The sequence below is a fragment of the Myotis yumanensis genome, unplaced genomic scaffold (genome assembly GCF_028538775.1).
Source record: "Myotis yumanensis isolate MYYU_CA2020_CCGP unplaced genomic scaffold, mMyoYum1.0.hap1 SCAF_4, whole genome shotgun sequence".
Lineage (NCBI taxonomy): Eukaryota > Metazoa > Chordata > Mammalia > Chiroptera > Vespertilionidae > Myotis > Myotis yumanensis.
The window spans coordinates 106,116,989-106,131,399 of NW_027223755.1; the positions used below are offsets into that span (position 1 = coordinate 106,116,989).

Genomic DNA, 14,411 nt, shown 5'->3' on the forward strand with positions numbered 1-14,411 from the left:
CTGCACGCCACCATTGAGCAGTTCCCCCTGCCTCTCCATCTCCTCCTTCCCTCGCTCCCTCAGCGTCCCACCACCACCACTGATCACCCGCCATGTTCCGCACCACCCCTTGGTGGTCAGCACACATCATAGTGAGCGATCGAACTCTTGTTCTCCTGGTTGAACTCCCAAGGGGACACTTTGCATATTAGCCTTTTATATAGAGAGATTTGCATAAAATGTCCAGTATAGGCAAATCCATAGAGACAGAAAGAAAATAGTGGTTACCAGGGAATGGGGAGTAACTACTAATGGGTACAGTGCTTCTTTTGGGGGTGATAAAAATGTTCTGGAATTAGGTAGTGGTGATGGTTGCATAGTATTATGAATATCTTTTAAACCACTGAATTGTACTCTTTGAAAGGGTGAAATTCGTAGCATGTGAATTATATAGCTCAATAGAAATAATACAGTTTGGCCACCCAGTCCTGCTACATGTAGAAAGTGCAGCAGTGGAGCGATGCATTCAGGATCCGTTGGAAGCCCTTGGTGTCGGGATGCAAGTGCTAGAGGATGGATGGTCTCCTGGAACCAGGCACAGTGGGTCCTCCAGTTGGGTCTCAGGTGGCTAACAGCACACAGAGGTAGTAAACCTTCCTGATGGCCAGGTGAGTTGTGGAGGGCATGAAGCTTCATGTTTTCTTGAGAACATCCATCTCCACAAGAATCAGGCTAAGAACCCGAGTATGGTCAGGCTCATGTACACACAGGAGCTGGGGAAAGATGTGGTAGCCCCTCCGCCCTTCTTTCTCCTGGCACATCGACTGGGCCACAATGTATCCCAGAGTGTAGGGTCGGATGCTGGGCACTGAAAGCCTCAGTCTGGAATGGGCCTCAGTGACTTTCCAAATGTCGTTATGGCAGAGAAACAAGACCTGCAGCAAGTGGCCATGTGGGCAGGGGCCACTACCCATACTTAGCTCAACTGATTGCTTCCGTGAGATCCAACAGGCGTCGTGTATCTCCTCATGGGCCTGTGAGCTTCAGCTTCAGCTTGGGGCTGTAGAGAACCGTTGAGGTATAGGGTGGCTAGATTGTGCAGAGGGGACCCCTGCACCTGGTGATCAGTCAGCGAGTCCTTTCGGCTGGGAGGGAGCAGAACTCCAAGGGATAGCTCAGCAACCTCCCAAACCTCTGTTCCTTTGAGGGTCAGATACACTAGGCCTGGTGTCATCTAAACCTACTGATTGGATAGGACATAGCACAGAACTATGGCTTCCAGTTTTACAAACACATTTCCTCACAGAGGGTGCACTGCTGGAAAAGCCTCCTTCCTCCCCCTCTCCTGTCTGCCACCCCCAAATAAATCAGGCCGTGTCATCCGGAAAGTCTTCCCAGTCTCTCATACACAAAGGAGGGGCACGTAATTAACATACACTGAGACTATCAGGAGCTGGGACATGCTTGGTTGCTTACTCCCCAAGAAAGCCCCACAAGTGCAGGGACCATGTCTGGTTGCTCACCGATGAATCCCTCTACATGTCACATAGTAGATATTCAATAACTATTACTTGGATTTGTGATTTCACTAGTAGCCAAAATGTCCCCAACTCAAGTTAGGGTTGACAGGTTGCATTTTAGTCCTACGGGGCAGCCAGACTCCCTGGAGGGTCATCATAGCTGTGTCCCTGACTGCAACTGCATTGAGCTCAGCGTCAGGGATTCTGACACCCAGGCACACAAGAGCACAAGCACATGCACCCACACACGTGGGAGCACACCCACAGACACTCCACTCAACTCTGGCTTCTCTTCCCGAAAGTAGGTGTCCAGCCACACTTCCGGCGTGATGCATCTGCTAGTGACCTGGCTTGGCTGCTCCTTTTGGAAGTCCAGGCCAATCCGTCCTGGTTGGCGCCTGGTAATTTTCCTTGGAAGCCCTGAACAGGAGTCGCTCTTGAGGAGATCCTGAATAATAGATAAGCATCATTGACTCTTGGCAAGCCTTCCCTGCTCACCCTTCCCACCCGCCACGGAGAGGACTCCAACTCCTAGCCTTTGGAGAAGTAGTGGAAGGCTTCCCAGAGGAATGATGTGTTAGCGGACGGAGTCTTGATGGGCGAGTGAAGGTTGGCCAGAGAGAGGGGTGTTCTGATTTCAAAGGGAAAGAGACTGTATCCCCAGCACACAGTAAAATGTCACATCACTGGGGTTTTATTGGCTGGGCAGATGAATAAAGAAGAACACACAAGAAGAAGGCAGACAGTGGCTCCCGGAGCTTGAGCTGTGTGAGTGTGAGGCTGGAGAGGGGGGTTTGGAGCCAGACTGTGAAGGGCCTTGTGTGTTTAGCCAAGGAATTTCAACTTGATCTTGTTGGCAACAGTAGGCCCTCAAAAAATTTTCAGCAGAAAAGTGACAGGATCAGAACTGTCTTTTTAAAAGATTAACCTGGAAAAGATGAGGATGAGGAGAAATGAGAGGAGGCTGGGGAGACTGAGGGGTGAGAACGAAATAAGGGGTGGCTGTGGGGGTGGGAAGGGGCATTTTACATATATTGTCACCTGGACCAGTTGGAGGGAGGGGGTGGGAAGGAGAGATTCCAGACTATCCCACACGTTTCTAGGTCCGCCGACTGGGAGGCCAGGACGCCATTAGTTCAGATAGACATCAATAAGCTTATAGAGCAAGGGGGCTTTTGTAAAAAATATTTTTATTATGAAATAGTACACAAATATATAAAAGTATAGCCGAACCGGTTTGGCTCAGTGGATAGAGCGTCGGCCTGCGGACTCAGGGGTCCCAGGTTCGATTCCGGTCGGGGGCATGTACCTTGGTTGCGGGCACATCCCTACTGGGGGCTGTGCAGGAGGCAGCTGATCGATCTCTCTCATCGATGTTTCTAGCTCTCTGTCCCTCTCCCTTCTTCTCTGTAAAAATTCAATAAAATATATTTTAAAAAATAAATAAATAAATAAAAGTATAAAAAGAAACGTGTTATGTAGTACAATAGTAATAAAGCTGTTTTTTACTCATTAACTTGGAGTCACCTGTGGAATTTAGTCGGAAATTCTGTTTTGAAACATGATTAACAGACCCAGGATTATATAAATTAGCACTGTTTGGGTTACAAGTCCCAGAAACTTAACCCGCATTATTAGGCACAAAGGAAAATGTATTATAAGGACACAGGAACCCAAGGACAGCAATATGGCTGGGCATTGGGAAGGAACTGGAACTCAGGACTCAAACACCATCAGAAATCTCTCTCCAGTGCTCCTCTCTGCGGGCTGGCTTCTTCACTTCTCTGGCTCCAGTGATGGGAGAAGGACCACTGACAGTTCCCAACTTTTCTGTCAGATTCAATCTCCCAGGGAGTCAGTCAGTCTTAAAACTCGAGGGAAAGAACTACAGTAATTAGTCCAGCCTGAGGCGTCCAACCCAGTAACAGTGTGCAGTGACATTGTACAAATGTGACGGCTCTTACCGCAAACGGTCAGGAAAGAAACTTCCTCAGATAGTGGGCATCCAGCAGATGCCCACTCCAGGGCAGAAGCTGTTGGACCCCCCTTCCCGCCCCAAATCCACCCCAGGAGGTACAGAGAGTGCTCAGGCAGTGGTTCTCAGCCTTAGCTGAACATTGGGATCACCGGGAAAGCCTTAAAGAAGACTGACGCCCACTCCCCCTCAGACGACTCACGCTTTTTCAAAAGCTCCCGGGTGCTTCTCATGAGCAGCCAAGGCTGAGGACTCGGGGCTGGTGCCCAGCTTCTCTAATGTTTATGTGCCTCCAGTCACCCGGGTACCCTGAGCAGATGCAGCTTCTGCCTCAGCAGGTCTGCAGGCCCTCGGCCCACTCTGGCAGCGAGGGTCTGTGCTGCGCAGCCCAACAGAACTTCCTGTGGCGGCCACACGCCGCGGCCGTGCTGTGCAGTACAGTGGCCACTAGCTGTATGTGTCCACTGAGAACCTGAAGTATAATTAATGAGACGGAACATTTTATTGTATCTTACTCTAATTAATTTGAAGAGCCACGTGTGGCTAATGGCTACTCTATTGGACAGAGCAGGGCTGGTGGATCTCAGTTAGGGGGAGGGCATATCTGAATCACCTGAGGTATTTCTTAACCAACTTAACGCTCTTGTTGCTACTGTTTTCCTCTGCACACACCCCCCATTCAGACCCTAAAACGGGGGGGTAGAAAGGGGCGATGGTCATAGGGATAAAGAACCACTGGCATAGAATGTTCCAAGTTATCTATTTCTGTTACAAACCACTCCGAAACTTGACCTAAAACAGCAATATTTATTTCTGTCATAAATCCATGTTCGGGCAGGACTCAGAGGGGCAGCTCACCTCTGCTCTCGTTGGCATCAGCTGACGTGGCTGGAAGGCTGGGGCTGGGCCACCGGAAGAGCTGCTCATTAAGGGGTTGGGTGGTGGCTGGCGGCTGGCACCCTAGCTGGGGCTTTAACCAGGGCACCTACAGGGTCTTGGGCTTTCTCACACTTGCGATTGGATGCCAGGACGTGCACTGAGTGGCGGGGGAGCAGAGTGCCCCAGCTGGCCAGGCGGGAGCGCTGTCCTTTTTAAAAAACGAGGCTCGGGAGCCATGCAGTCACTTCTGCTGTGCTCCACTGGACTGAGTCACTAAGACCAGCCTCTATCCAAGAGGCCGAGGCTGGGCCCAGTCTGAGGACAGCAGTGCTGAGAGATTTGCAGACATGGATAAAGGCCATGAGTACGCGGACTGTGAGACCTTGGGAGCCTGGCCAGCTCCTCAGGCAAGAAACAGCGTTTGATCTCACGCGGCTCCTGCCCCTCCTCTTCCTCCTGCATGCCTGGTTTCTCTGAGCTCTGTACTCTGTAAAACCCTGTGTTGGGAAAGTCTGGGTGGTGGCGAAACAACAGCGTCGGCCCTCAGCTGCCCGCTGTGCGGCCGGCCTGGCCGAAGGCCAAAGGCCGATGGGACTTAGCAGTTCAACTTCACTGGTGGCAACCGGTGGTTCGGTAAACGTCACCTGTCAGCCGCCACCAGTGCTGACCAGAGAGAGCAAGATATTGAAAACCTATTTGAAGAAATAATGACAGAAAACTTCCCCCACCTGGTGAAAGAAATAGACTTACTGGTCCAGGAAGCACAGAGAACCCCAAACAAAAGGAATCACAGCCAGTCCTCGGGTGATTTCTCTGGGCCCTCAGCGCTTAGCATGACACCACCACATAGACCTAGGAGCGATGAGCACCCAGGACAACTCTACACGCAGCAGCACACAGCCAGCTGCCTTGGCTACGGAAATCAAGTTTTCCTCGCTGTTTCCAGGCACAGTCAAGCCCACCCCTGAACACCCGGCCCTGAAGCACCCACCCCACAACCCAGAGCACCCCTCAAAGACCTGACCCACAGACTTCTCTATTGCACACACTCCTTGAGTAACTTCCTGATTCCTTTTCTCAGAAATTCTTTTTTTTTAAATTAAATCTTTATTCAGATTATTACATTGGTTCCTCTTTTTTCCCCCCATAACTCCCCTCCACCCAGTTCCCACCCCACCCTCCGCCCTCACTCCCCACCCACTGTCCTCATCCATAGGTGCACGATTATTGTCCAGTCTCTTCCTGCATCCCCCACACCCTTTCCCCCCCAAGAATAGTCAGTCCATTCCCTTTCTATGTCCCTGATTCTATTATAATCACCAGTTCATTCTGTTCATCAGATTATTTATTTACTTGATTTTTAGATTCACTTGTTGATAGATGTGTATTTGTTGTTCATAATTTGTATCTTTACCTTTTTCTTCTTCTTCCTCTTCTTAAAGGATACCTTTCAGCATTTCATATAATACTGGTTTGGTGGTGATGAACTCCTTTAGCTTTTTCTTATCTGTGAAGCTCTTTATCTGACCTTCAATTCTGAATGATAGCTTTGCTGGATAAAGTAATCTTGGTTGTAGGTTCTTGGTATTCATCACTTTGAATATTTCTTGCCACTCCCTTCTGGCCTGCATAGTTTCTGTTGAGAAATCAGCTGATAATCTTATGGGTACTCCCTTGTAGGTAATTGAATTTCTTTCTCTTGGTGCTTTTAGGATTCTCTCTTTGTCTTTTGCTCTTGGCATTTTAATTATGATGTGTCTTGGTGTGGTCCTCTTTGGATTCCTTTTGTTTGGGGTTCTCTGTGCTTCCTGGACCAGTAAGTCTATTTCTTTCACCAGGTGGGGGAAGTTTTCTGTCATTATTTCTTCAAATAGGTTTTCAATATCTTGCTCTCTCTCATCTTCTGGCACCCCTATAATTCGGATGTTGGTACGCTTGAAGCTGTCCCAAAGGCTCCTTACACTATCTTCGTATTTTCGGATTCTTTTTTCATTTTGCTTTTCTGGTTTGGGTGTTTTTTGCTTCTTCGTATTTCAAATCTTTGACTTGATCCTTGCGACCCTCTGGTCTGCTGTTGGGAGTCTGTATAATATTCTTTATTTCAGTCAGTGTATGCTTAATTTCTAGTTGGTCCTTTATCACAACATTGAGGGTCTCACTAGATTTCTTGAGGGTCTCACTATATTTATCGGTGGTTTCTAGAAAGTTCTTGAAGAACCTTAAAAGTGTGGTTTTGAACTCTATATCCAGTAGTTTGCTTTCCTCCATTTCTGTCATTTGTGTCCTGTTTCTTTGTCTCGGCATTTTTTATGCTTCGCTGTGTCGATAGAGTGGCTTTCTGTGCTAAGTGTCCTATAGGGCCCAGTGGCTCGGCCTCCCCAATTACCTGAGGTAGACACTCTTGCTGCACCCCCTTGTGGGCTTTGTGCACAGTCTTGTTGTAGTTAAGCCTTGATTGTTGTAGGTAACACTGGGAGGATTTGACCTCCAGGCCAATTTGCTGTGAGAATCTGCTGTGTCTACAGTGGGAGAACTTCTGTGCTGGAGACACCCTTATGGGGCAAGACTTGCTTCAGTGGGGCTTTGGTGCTCACTGAGTCTGCCCCCTGAGTGTGTCCCTTATGGGTCTGAGGGGTTGTAATTGGATGGTCCCACTCTGACCACTGGGTACACTGGCTCTTGGATCTAAGGAGGTGCTAATCTAGCCTCTGCCTAGGCTACCCAGCAGAAGCCAACTGTAAAGCAATGCAAGTTGCCCTGGGGCTTTGGGGCAGTTGCAGTTTGTTAAGTTATTTTCAGATTACAAAGGGCCGGGCCTTTCATATGCAAAAGCCTCCGTGCACTGCTTGGGCGGGGCGGGTCCCAGGGGATCAACACGGCAGGCAGAGCGAGCAGTATGGCTGCTCTCAGTCCTGCCTTCAGAGGTGCTGGCAATCGCTGCGAGTGCCTCCGAGAGAAAGCTGCCCTCAAGTTCCGACCGATGCCAGACAGTCCTGTTTCTCCCGTATGAGTCTGGGTCCCCAGAGACTAGCCCGGAACTGGAGCTCAGAGCCTGAGACTCCCTCCTGATTGAAAAAGACAATCGTGTCCTCAGCCACCAGCCCTCTCCGCATGCACCTCCGCACCTTTGTATTTTACTTCCGCACCGCACCTCCTCTGAGTCTCAGTATGCTTTTCTCTTCCCTTCTAGTTGTAGAAATTCCACTCAGCCAGCCTTCCTGTGGTTCTGGATGATGTCCGTTATGTCTTTTAGTTGTATTTTTGAAGTGGTTGTGCGAGGCAGCAATCTCTGGTGTTTACCTATGCCGCCATCTTGGTTTATCTCCTTTTCTCAGAAATTCTTGGTGGGGAGTGGGAGAGACCTGGAAGTGAGGGCACCTGGGTCTGGTCCCCAACCCACAGAGCCGATAAAAAAGGACACAGGTTTATTTGGGAGTGCGGAGATTACGAGAAATCATTTTCTTCTCTATGTTTCCATTTTCTATATTGTTAAATTTCTGATTGTGGTAAAATATACATAACATAAAACATACCATTTTAATGATGTATAAGTACAGTTTAATGGCATTAAGCATATTTACATTGCTGTGCAACCATCACCACCATCATTTCCAGAACTATTTTATCTTCTCAAACTGAAACTCTATCCCCATTAAAGTAACTCCCCTTCCTCTCCCCCCGCCCCCCCCCCCCCCGCCCCGCCTCCCACCCCGGGCACCCACCATTCTGCTTTCTGTGTCTATGAGTTTGACATGCCTTGTTGCAGGCTCTAGGAACCTGTAAGTAGAATCATACAGTATTTTCCCTTTGTGACTGGCTTATTTCACTTAGCATAATATCCTAGAGCAGGGGTAGGGAACCTTTTTCCTGCCAAGGGCCATTTGGAAATTTATAACATCATTCGCTTATTATAATTCACTTACTATAAATTTGGTTGCTATGAAAAAAGTTCCTAGATTTATTGAATTTCGAGTCCTGCCTGCAGATGCCTTGGCAGGGCCGGACCAAATGATTTCATGGGCCTCATACAGCCCGCGGGCCAGAGATTTCCCACCCCTATCCTAGAGGTCATCCCTGTGGTCGAATGTGCCCTAGCCAGGTGGCTCCGTTGGTTGAAGCATGTTCTGTGCACCAGAAGGTGGCAGGTTCCATTCCCGGTCAAGGCACATACCTGGTTTGTGGGTTTGATCCCTTCCTCTCTCCCTAAAAATAAAAAAATATGCTCAGGTGAGGATTAAAAAATATATGCATATTGAGAATGTGTCAGAATTTTCTTTCTTTTTGGGGTGAATAATATTCCAGTATGTATGTGTGTGTGTGTGTGTATGTGTGTGTGTGGCATTTTGTCTATCCATTCATCCACTGATGAACACTTGTTTCTACTTTTTGGCTTATTGTGAACAACACTGCTATAAACATTGGTGTGCAAATATCTGTTTCAGTCTCTGCTTTCAGTTTTTCTGTATATGCTTAGAATACATAGAGCATAATTGTGGGATCATTGGTAAATCTATTTAATTTTTTGAGGAAGCAGTTAAAAATTTTTAAGCTTTTTAAAAAAGTGATCAAAGAGCCCTGGCTGGTTTGGCTCAGTGGGTAAAGCGTCGGCCTGCGGACTGAAGGGTCCTAGGTTTTATTCCAGTCAAGGGCACATGCCCAGGTTGCAGGCTCAATCCCCAGTGTGGGGTGTACAGGAGGCAGCTGATCAATGATTCTCTCTCATCATTGATGTTTCTATCTCTCTCTCCCTCTCCCTTCCTCTCTGAAATCAATACATATATATATTTTTAAAAGTTTTAAAAGACTGTTAAGAATAAAACACCACCTGGCTGGTGTGGCTCTGTGGTTGAGTGTCGACCTATGAACCAGGAGGTCACAGTTGGATTCCCAGTCAGGGCACATGCCTGGGTTGCAGGCTTGATGCCTAGTAGGGGCTGTGCAGGAGGCAGCCGATTAATGAATCTCTCTCATCATTGATGTTTCTCTCTCTCTCTCTCTCTCTCTCTCGCTCTCACTCTCTCTCCCTTCCTCTCTGAAATCAATAAAAATACATTTTTTAAAAAAAGAATCAAAACACCCATTTCAAAACTTTAAAAACAGAAAAATGTTTGTTCATTATGATTTTTAATAATGTCTACTCTTCTAGTGTTTTTATTTATTTTTAAAGACTAATTGAGAGAGAGCATCCATAACAATTTTCAGGTTTTATTTGGTTATTTATATGGATTTTAAAAAATAAAACATTTTTATTGTAATAAATACATATAACATAAAATTTACTGTCTTAACCATTTTTAAGTGTGCAATTCAGTGGTATTAAGCCCAGCCAGCATGGCTCAGTGGTTGAGCGTTGACCTATGAACCAGCAGGTCACTGTTCAATTCCCCGTCAGGGCACATGCCCAGGTTGCAGGCTTGGTCCCCAGTGGGGGACATGCAGGAGGCAGCCCATGAATGATTCTCTGACATCATTGCTGTTTCTATCTCTCTCTCTCCCTCTCCCTTCCCCTCTGAAATCAATAAAAATATATATATAGTTTTAAAGCTCAGACTTTAAGGCTTATAATCTCGTGAAATTCCCGTCTCTTCAGGTTCCTGCATACCTCATGAGGCCCAGAACCACGAGCTGTTCATTTCCACTGACTCCATCCCCCTGTTGCACTTGGCGCTCCTCTGCCCCTTTCCTCCCAACCACCAGGGCAGAGCGACCTGAGTCAGGCTGCCCCGTGATCCCCTTTTGTAAGACACTAGCATTTCAGCATATTTTTGTAGCTTTTCACACTAAATGGTTGTCATTTTGCAAAACAAAATATTCACACTGGGTAAGAGTTGTGTTGTGTTCCGGGAGCTTGCTATACCAGGAATTTACATCTATGCTTCCCCCATCCCTCCTATGTACGTGGGCCGTGTGCCTGGGCACAACACCTCCCTTATTGGGGCTCACTTGTCATCTGTCAGTGAGTCAAACCACACAACCTGAAAGGACACCAGGAGCTAATGACACCATCCTGTCCGCACCCAGGCTCCTCCCACCCTCAGCCACGGGAGGAAGGAGCCAGGACGGCCAGTGTCCAGGGTCTTGGAGACGTGCCCAGCCTGTTTTTGACTCTGGACTTTTCCCAGAAGCTTGGCATTGTTGCTACCAGGCCTCACCTCACAGATATTTTCTAACTGAAACTGGGGCAAATGGTCTGAAAACATGGAGATGTAGAAGACATGCTCGCGAAAAGAAGGCAGAAGTCTCGCTCCCCCAGGAGGGCATGGGGGCCGGATGGCAGACGCTCAGTGGGCAGGACAGGGCCAGGGCAGCCTGCAGAGAGCAGGCGGAGGGAGGCGCGTGGTGCTGGGGTAGAGGGGGTGGGAAATGGGCCTCTGGGTGCATGTTCTGGGGCCTGACTATGGAGTGACACTGAGTTCAACAGAGCCACTGCCCATTCTGGCCCCACCCCTCTTGCCAGGAACCGCCTCCCCAACAACCGACCGCAGTGACCACATCCCCCCAGGTTGCCTTGGAAACACGTCTCAGGACAGGGGAGTTGGGGCACAGTTGCCCAGCAACAGGTGGTGCCTCCCTTCCGCCCTCATCTGAGGCCCTGCTCTGCGCCCTTCCACAGGCCAGGGAAGAGCTGCTCTGAAGGGAGAGGGGAGCCCAAGGACAGAAGACTGAGGTGAGGAGCACAGGAGGCCCCTGTAGATGGGAGCCCCTGGGACCAGCCCCCACCACTTCCTCTCTGTAGGCCCAGCAAGCCCTGAGGGGCTGAGGAGACAGAGGGAAGACGCCCTTGGGGCCCTTAGAGCTTTGTCTGAGGCACCTGGGACCTGGGAGGGGAAATGGGGTTCTGAGCAGGAGGGCCCGGCTGTGGGCCCAGTGGTGCTTCCCCCACTTTGCCTCCTCTAGCCCTTCCCGGGGTCCCTCTGCTCCTTTCCCTGTCTGGGCCTGTTTCTCGGCCAGATTCCCAGCCCCCTGACCCGGGTCCCTCTATGCAGTCTTGGCTGGGCCCTGGCTGCCGCTCTGGGCCTCTGGATTGTGCTTCCTGTCCTGACCCTGTCTCCCCAGATGCCTTGGACTCCAGAGCAGCCCCCTGAGCACATGGAAGGGCCCCCTGCGTCCGAGTCGGCCTCGTGGCCCCCGCTGCCCTGTGGGCCTTGCATCCCCATCATGCTGGCCCTGGCCTTGCTGGCCGCCCTCTTCCTCCTCACCACGGCTGTGCTGGCCGAGCGCCTGTTCCGCCGCTCTCTGCGACCCGGCCCCAGCCACCACCCGCCCACCCTGGTCTGGCGCCCCGGAGGAGAGCTGTGGATCGAGCCCACAGGCACCCCCCGGGAGCGCTCCGAGGACTGGTACGGCTCGGAGGTGCCCCTGCTGATGGACCAGGCCCCGGACCCTCCTGTCCCCGGGGGCACCTTGGAGGCCCGAGCAACAGCCCCGCCTGCCCCGCCTGCCCCTTCGACTCCACACTCCCCGCCCAGCTTTTTTGTTCCCCAGATCCCACCCCAGGTCCCAGCCCCAAGTACCTTCTGGGGGCCCCAGGCCTGGGAAGGGAGGCCCCATGCCCCGGGCCTGGTGAGCTGGGCTGAGCCTGAACAGAGGCCAGAGCCCAGCATGAATTTGGGGAGCCCCCAGGCCCGAAGACAGCGGCCAGGGAGCCCTGATCCCGAGTGGGGCCTCCAGCCTCGGGTCACCCTGGAAGACATCTCAGCTTTCTGGAGGCGAGAAAGCCGCACCAGCGTGGGTTTCTGAACCCCCAGAGCCCGGAGGACTGGCCTCCCAGAGGCCTCTGAGCAAGGCCGGACCTCAGAGCTCCCGCCTGGGAACCCAGCTGACACCTGAGGCCAGGGAAGGAGGCCAGGCTTTTCACACCGGATTTCAGTTCAGCTGGGTCTGGTCTGGGCAGGCTGGGTGTGGACAGAGCCTGTGCTGCAGGGGAAGCTCAAGGTGCTTCTGCTTAGCTGCCTGCAGGGGGCGCTCAGTGCAGCGTGGAGGTGGGGAGGACTCTGGGCCAGAAGCCGCCGAGATCACGTTCCTGATTAAGAATTTAAGGTACGAGACCCGCATGAAAGAGCATCGCCGCAGCGGCTTCCGCCTTCCTCACTGTGTGTCCAAATGCCGTGCCAGAGGGCAGGGGGCGGTGGACGCCGAAGAAGAGATGCCAGCGGTGCTAGCAGATGACAGGAGCCCAGCTTCCGGAGCCACAAACCATCCCGCCAGGAAAACACACACGGAGAGGCCAAGGCCAGCAAAGGAGCATCTTACGAAAAATGAACCCCAGCTCCGAGCACAAACGAGGGGAGCCAAGCTGGAGAGGCCGCTCTGCCTTCAGCCGGGGCCTAGAGCCAGATAACCAGCGGGTCCTCTGCCGTCTCCGAAGGCTGACACCCCAGCCCGCGGATTCTTCCCGCCCCGCCCCCCCATCGTGAGGGAGGCCTGGGCCAAGGACATCTGAGGTTGAACCAACATGGAAAACCTTCCCAGGGCAGGGCAGCTCCCAAAATGCAGCGTTTGGCAACATTTTAGAGAGACAGGTCCCCCCAGGCAGGCAGGCTTACTTATAAAGCTCCAGCTCCACCCGGAGAATGGAGCCCCCAAACGTCCTTGGCCCCATAGCACCCGTCTCAGCTGACCTCGCTGGGAGCAGAGCCAGGGGCTGGCGGGAGGCCAAGGAGTTTTCACTCCAAACTGCGGTCATGACTGTTAGGGTTCTTGCCGTATCGGTTTACCAACTGTACTATTATTTACTTTATGTTTTCTTTGATTGGTTTACTGTTTGCTTAATAAATTTATTGTAGAAGGAATATTTCTTGTATCACCTCTGTAAATGGAAAACCAGTATCACCTGCCATAAATAGAAGGTCAAATAAATACATTGTAAACAAAGACATTAAGTTCTAAGCAGACATTGTTCCCTGCTGGAGGCAGTGACCTTAAGAGCTGATCTTTCTTTGTTGTTGTTGTTGTTTTTAAAAAAGGAGGGATGATGTCAGCAAGTGTTAGGCGGTCCAGCTGCCACCCTGAGACCCCCCTCAGACGGATCCTGCACCGGAAGCAGGGACAGCGAACCTGTGCTGCTTACTGCCGGCAGGGGCCTCGGAGTTCACCCACCCCAGGGAACTGCTGCTCCGAGGGCCGGGGGCTCTGGGCCTGGACCTGCCCTCTCATCCCTCGGACGCCAGAAGTTGAAGGAGCAGTAGAGGAATGAGTAGCCTCTAGGCCAGTGGTTCTCAACCTTGGCTGCACATTAGAATCTCCTGGGAATCTTTTTAAAATCCTGATCTCTGGGCCTCATCCTCCGGAAATTCTGTTTCTTTGTTATGGGGTGGGGCCACAACATTAGTAACAAAGAAACAAAAATTTCCAGAGGAGGAGGCCCAGAAATCAGGATTTTAAAAAGATTCCCGGGGGATTCTAATGTGCAGCCAAGGTTGAGAACCACTGCCCCAGGCGGAGGGACCTCTCCCCAGGGACCTGATCCAGCACAGGGTCCTGGCGCTGCCCCTGAGCCAGGCCGGGGATGAAAGAATCAGACCTGGTGTCTACACTCCAGGACCTCCCTGTCTCTCCAGTGGCAGCGCCGGGGGTGGAGGGGGTGGGATAAGACGGGACACGTAACTGACAACCCTAATACAAGGCGGGGTTCCTGTCCCGTCTGCCTCTCAGGCTGGGGAATGATGTCGCCTCGTCAGGATCAGCTGACAGGAGTGGTGGTGGGGACTCCGCCCCCAGGAGGGATCAGGCCCCCGGGGAGCAGAGCAGAGGCAGCGCTCAGAGCCTCCACGTGTGGAAGGGGCCCCGAGACAAGGCCCGGCTCCCAGGCTGGCTGTCACCACTGACCGGAGGCTTCGGGAAAGTGGTTTTCATGTGACCGAGCCTCACGCTCTTCCCTCTGTGCAGCGAGAGAGTTGGAAGCTGAGCAAGACGCTCTGTTGGGACTTTTCTAGCTGTGGCACCTCAGGGTGGTATAGAGCAGTGGTTCTCAGCCTTCCTAATGCCGCGGCCCTTCAATACAGTTCCTCGTGTTGTGGTGACCCCCATTTCATTGTTACAAATTGAACATAATTAAA

The 14,411-nt window shown here is 51.2% G+C and overlaps 1 protein-coding gene across 1 annotated transcript; it reads left to right on the forward strand.

Annotated features, from left to right (window-relative positions):
• The first annotated feature begins 10,855 nt into the window (after positions 1-10,855).
• CUNH16orf54 (chromosome unknown C16orf54 homolog) lies at positions 10,856-13,218 on the forward strand. Its single transcript, XM_070411648.1, has 2 exons — positions 10,856-11,020; positions 11,410-13,218. Exon 2 carries the CDS (start codon positions 11,410-11,412, stop codon positions 12,091-12,093), a length of 684 nt encoding a protein of 227 aa, XP_070267749.1. The 5' UTR covers positions 10,856-11,020; the 3' UTR covers positions 12,094-13,218.
• Positions 13,219-14,411: the final 1,193 nt, after the last annotated feature.